At 48.1% G+C, this 5,666-nt stretch overlaps 1 protein-coding gene across 1 annotated transcript in view; it reads right to left on the reverse strand.

Annotated features, from left to right (window-relative positions):
* Positions 1-5,198, reverse strand: part of PIAS3 (protein inhibitor of activated STAT 3) — a 13,092-nt gene extending 7,894 nt beyond the window's left edge. The window contains exons 1-8 of the mRNA XM_018570078.1: positions 4,736-5,198; positions 4,130-4,214; positions 3,280-3,330; positions 2,414-2,504; positions 2,185-2,319; positions 1,833-1,938; positions 1,409-1,482; positions 115-274 (exon numbers count right to left, since the gene is read on the reverse strand). Of these exons, the coding sequence (XP_018425580.1) occupies positions 115-274; positions 1,409-1,482; positions 1,833-1,938; positions 2,185-2,319; positions 2,414-2,504; positions 3,280-3,330; positions 4,130-4,214; positions 4,736-5,198 (1,165 nt within the window). The remainder of the gene's footprint in view (positions 1-114; positions 275-1,408; positions 1,483-1,832; positions 1,939-2,184; positions 2,320-2,413; positions 2,505-3,279; positions 3,331-4,129; positions 4,215-4,735) is intronic.
* Between the last annotated feature and the right edge of the window lie 468 nt (positions 5,199-5,666).

The following is a 5,666-nucleotide window of genomic DNA, read 5'->3' on the forward strand; positions in this document are numbered from 1 at the left end:
GAAAGGGTGCGCGGGGGGGGGGGGGGATATAAAGGTTAAAGCAGAACTCCGCATCTGGTGAAAGATGATAAAACCGATCCATGGTGAATCTCGGCGTCTCGCATTGCACTCACCCGTCTATGATTAACATGTCATACGGCGCCTTCTTGTCACACACCGGACAGGTCCAGGTCGGCTTCTTCTCGTTCATCTGCAGGTACAGCGCCGCGTCAAAGCACTGAAGGTGGGTGCAGGTTAGGGCGCGGCAGGGCACCGTCAGGCGCATCTTACCTAGCTGGAGAGACACAGAGACAGGTCCGTGATTACAAGGGGTCCGGGACGTCATTTGAAGTGAGTCCATCTACGTGTATGACTGTATACAGCTTCCTTATGCATAGAGATTTTGGTCAATGTGTTGCAAAGTTGGAGATCCTGCCAGTAACAGAACTTCCTGTTGCAGCCTGACAATGCTGAGCCACTGCCTCGTAATGAGCAGCAGAGTTCTCAGCCAACTGAAAGACGTATCATCAGAACTCCAGGACGTTGTTGAATTCTACAGGGGACTATGCGCATGTAGCACCTGGTCCCATTCCAATCTGTGCTGTGGTTGCTGAGCTAGTGTGATCAACAGCGCGCCACCCCCACCCCCCTCTGCTGTTCGACCACGCTGCTCAGTAGTTCTGAGTGACAGCATTTGCCCCTGGAAGTGGGCACATGCTGGAGATAAGCACCCTCATTCACCACCACAGAGGTAGGAGGGCCCGTCAGCGTAGATCACAACACAAGGAGAGCCACCAGCTAGTATACAGAGGACAGGCGCCAGCTAGTATACAGAGGACAGGCGCCAGCTAGTATACAGAGGACAGGCGCCAGCTAGTATACAGAGGACAGGCGCCAGCTAGTATACAGAGGACAGGCGCCAGCTAGTATACAGGAGGACAGGCGCCAGTGGCTACAGATTGTTGCTGTAGCTCTCCCATATTATGACCATAAATTGGGCTTCAGTCTGGAGAGGAGCGGACACCCAGCACAAACAAACATTTAGGATGTGCTTCAAACACACAACGCAGACACAGATCAGAACGGGACCAAGTGCTACAAGCGTTTGGTCCCCTGGGGGATTCAACAATTCTGTAGTAGTGGTAAAACTTCTACTTAAAGGAGCGCACACAGCAGGCTGACAACACTGCTGCCTAGGACGATGCAGTGGCTTAGTGTCGTCAGCTTGCAAAAGTACTCCCGTTACTGGCAGGATCTCCAGATATCTCAGATCTCTGCTTCCTGTTTACTAGCATTGCACAGTGACCATGCTTTGATGTTCTTCTCCCACAATGCAAGTTCCAAAAACAGATGCGTCTTGTGTTCCTTATGGCTCTTAAACCCAGCTGCCTTTAGGGGGCCCCCCTTCAGATATTTTTAACAAACTTACCGGACACATCAGAGACACTCGCAGGCTGGTGGTGGCGATTTCGCTGTCAGGGTCGGCCGTCAGTTTTTCTTTAACTGTGATGGAATAGGAAAAGACAATTGTGAATAATGGAGATGCAACAGCATACTGATTGTGTTGCTGACTGTAACTATGTCTTTTGAGCACTAGATGGCGCTGCAGTGCAGTGTTTCTGTATGCATACTTATTTGTGATACACAGGAAGTTATATCTGTATATGTTTTCTTCTCTATGATCTTTGCATTTCCTGTTTGATGCTGTATTCCTGTATACATGTATGCAGCGTTCTTCTAAGCAAGTAAAACTTAAGCATCCCTCAAGATCCCTGTGCTTCAGCTAAACACATAACCAACAAAAAGTAAGTCCCCATTATTTCATTTTTGGGAGGGGAACGTTTCAGACTCACTCAGCGCTCTGGAGTGGTCCGGGTTCCGGATGCCTTTGGCCCGCAGTTTCTGCAGCAGAGTGACCGACGTCAGCTGCTTCACCAGATACACCGAGAGAGAGTAATTCTGTCATGGAGGACAAGGGAGAAATAAATAAAAACAGACTTCCTTGACCCCTCTCCGGCTTCCAACCAGAAGACCTCTGTATGGGCCAGAGCAATCTTTACATTCCACCACAGTCCGCTGTGGTGATAATCGTTACCCCCCTTTGGGTGATAGAGTTGTTTTCTCCAAATGCTGAGATATTTTTTGGGAGGTCGGGGTGACCCTTTAGAAGGAAAAGGACACGGGTAGCTCAGGTGTAGGACTTACTCTCCCGAACTCGGACGACCAGTTCACCACAATATTATTGGCAACGGTGGAGGACAGGCGGATCAGCGGTGAAATGTTGATGGGTCTGCTTGGCCGTTTGGGTTCTGCGCCGTTCTTGGTGGGAGGAAGATAGCCCTGTGTGGTTAGGAGAAAGAGTTCTGGTGAACATCTGCAGGGGTAAGAAGGTCAGGAGTGTGAGAGGAGGGCTTGGAGTGAGAGTTTAACTTACCGGCAGTGGGCAAAGCTTTCCGTTCACCTTCACAAACAGGTTAGGGGGGAAATAGTCTTCCTGGGGACAGCTGGTCTCACACAAGCAGAACCTGGACATAAGAAATGGGTGTCAAGAGCCAAAGTGTTCAAATAAAAATAAAAAAGGGACCTCTTTCTTGCCCTCGGTTGGAAGTCTCTTTGGTTCTTTTATTCCATGATTCTCGTTTGGTCCCAAACCCTACTCCATACAAGTCACTGTTCTTGTTGGGTCCCAAGCCCTACTCTATAGAAGGCATGGTTCTCAATGGGTTCCAAGCCCTTCTCCATAGAAGCCATGGTTCTCATTGGGTTCCATTCCTTCTCCATAGAAGCCATGGTTCTCATTGGGTTCCATTACTTCTCCATAGAAAGCCAAGGTTCTCATTGGGTTCCATTACTTCTCTATAGAAAGCCATGGTTCTCATTGGGTTCCATTCCTTCTCCATAGAAGCCATGGTTCTCATTGGGTTCCATTACTTCTCCATAGAAAGCCAAGGTTCTCATTGGGTTCCATTACTTCTCTATAGAAAGCCATGGTTCTCATTGGGTTCCATTCCTTCTCCATAGAAGCCATGATTCCCATGGGTCCTAAGCCCTACTTCATAGAAGCCATGGTTCTTGTTGAGGAGAAAGGATAATTGCACTTTCCTTTAAAACACTAGACTTCTCTTTTCAGTTCCCAGAATTTCTTGTACATTATTCATTCATTAATGGTTTTTGTTGTTGATGTGGATGAGCTTGGCAATTATTTTGTTGCCCTGTAATATCTACAGCACTAAAAGGGAAGTCACATGGGATGTGGACAGAGACAAGTCAAGTGTGTCTAAAACATTGATGAAGATTTACCTTAGCTGAACCTGTACTGTGTAATCACACTTCGCACCCGGCAGTGTATCCCTGCAAAAGACAAAAATCAATAAATAAAATCAATAAATGAATCCCATCAAAACCAGATCAATTCAACCATTTTACAGATACTACACAACATGATGAAATGAATTTATTTAAAAGTGCATAGCTTATAAAATCAGGGAAACTGCAGGCACATTCGTTCTGTGCGAGTTAACAAGCTGTTGTGACAAAATCGAATGTTCTTAGTGTAATTCGTCATCTGGTAGAGTGTTCTTCAATGGGGAAAATACCACAAATGGCCACTAGATGGTGCTGAGGCTCATAGGAAATAACGACACGTTAGAAAGGAGATACAATGTTACAGTTCAAGAGACTGCTGGGGAGAATGAGCATATCAATGTAACCACTGATACTACAGAGATAGTAATGGTTACAATGGCATGTTCATTCCCTCCAGTAGTCTCTTGAATTGTTACATTGTATCCTGTTCCTAACATGTAATTTATCTCCTGTGACCCTCAGCTCCATCTAGCGGCCATTTGTGGAACTTTCCCCATTCTCTCTGTTCTTTCTGCGTGAACCTATTGAAGAACATTCGACAAGAAGACAAAATACACTAAAAACATTTGTTTTTGCCTCATTCTCACCACAGCTGGTTATCTCGCATAGAACACATGTACGCGGAGTTTCTCTGGACGAATAAGCTATGCCCTTTTTGGTAAATAGACCCCCGATGTACGTCAATATATTCTTACTCCGGGCAATGTTCGCTTTTCCTGTAATGTTCCCTAAAATAGTAAAAAATGGCTGAAAAGCGTGAAGGAAAGTCGCACGATGAACTGACCTGGATGTCAGGATCTGATGGACCTGTTGGGGGGTTAATGCGAAGCTGAAATGGGCCTCTTCAAAGCGCTGGGAGTTTGTTGAAGCTGGAAGGAGATGGAGATGGTAAGATTCGGAGCAAGTAGAGGAACTACCAGCCGCAGCATGTCCTGTCGCTTACTGGTAAGGTGAACTAGAAGAGCACAACCCGCCTCATTTCCTGGCTGGAGGACATCCTGCAACATCTAATGCTTTCCACTCCAGCCTGACTGTCCTTGGCCAGCCCCTTTCATTCATTGGATTTCAGTTCTGCCAATCACAGGGTCTCAGCATCACATGTGGGCATTAGCTGGAGCGGTCTACCTGCCTGGGAACATCCACCCACCCACCCAGACATGGGTGAGAGGATGGTGGAAAGCCCTCACAGTGACCACAGCAGGTCTGCAGACCTGGGAACTCAGCGTTGAGGTGTCACCAACGAGTCCCCGAGATACTGTCAGAGGATTGGATCCTCCGATACCTATTGAAATGTGAGATTTGGGTGGGCACGCCCACTACCGCCCCGGCCACATGCTCTAAATCCAACCTGCCATGTGGGTGGGTTGACCCTCGGAGACCCCCGACTCACCGAGTGTGGTGGGCTTGATAAGTTCATCGTAAACATCGTAAAAAGGAAGCCTCTTCATCTTGACGTCCGGGTGCACGGGGTGGATGGGCGGGGACAGGTGCTGAATGTCCGGCTCGTGCTTTGGGCTCAGCAAGGGCATCGGCGACATAATGGAGGAAGAGACGCTGGCCGTCATTGTGCCGGTGTCGTAGCCCATGTGGCACACCGTCCCTTGAGTCAAGGGGCCGGCGCTGGGCATGGCCCCGGCCTGCATGTGCAGCATGGTCAGGTCACCGCTGTTGAGGATCTTACGGGGATATCGCCTCCGGTAGAGTTCTTTGATCTTCATCAGGATGCTCGCGTTGAAGCCAGATCTTACCAGGTGGAAAGCCTTGGGGAGGAGCTTGTGATGGCGCTCGCACTTGTTTCTACTATGGAAACCAGGAACAATGTGTAGCCCGGAGACCCCAAGGGTCTTAACCATGCGCTGCAACAGAAGGGAGACAACAGGGGGGTTATTATGGACACCTGACCTCCGATGTCACTAGTAGTAACAAAGATCATGTGGACAATACCTGATTGTGGCCACTAGATGGCGCTGGGGAGCATAGGAGGTAAATACATGTTAGTACGGAGATACAAGGTTACGATTCAGGAGACCGCAGGAGGAATCTCCCATATAATATTACCATTTCTATACCCGTAGTATCAATGGTTACATTTACATGCTCATTCCCTTTCTTGAAAGGCCAAATGTATTCAGATGAAACTTCAGCTTTAATCTATGGACAGAGGCGAGGCATGGGCACAGTCCACGAGTGCCACAGGATAGCCTGAGCTGTTAGGGGTTATATGAGGAGACGGACTGCTGCTGCTTGTCGGATTACCTGGCAACACGAGGTGGCGGTCTGCTTCACATCCTGAATGTTAGAGTTTCTCTATCACATATACT

The sequence above is a fragment of the Nanorana parkeri genome, unplaced genomic scaffold (assembly GCF_000935625.1).
Source record: "Nanorana parkeri isolate BGI_ZX_2015 unplaced genomic scaffold, ASM93562v1 scaffold1452, whole genome shotgun sequence".
NCBI lineage: Eukaryota > Metazoa > Chordata > Amphibia > Anura > Dicroglossidae > Nanorana > Nanorana parkeri.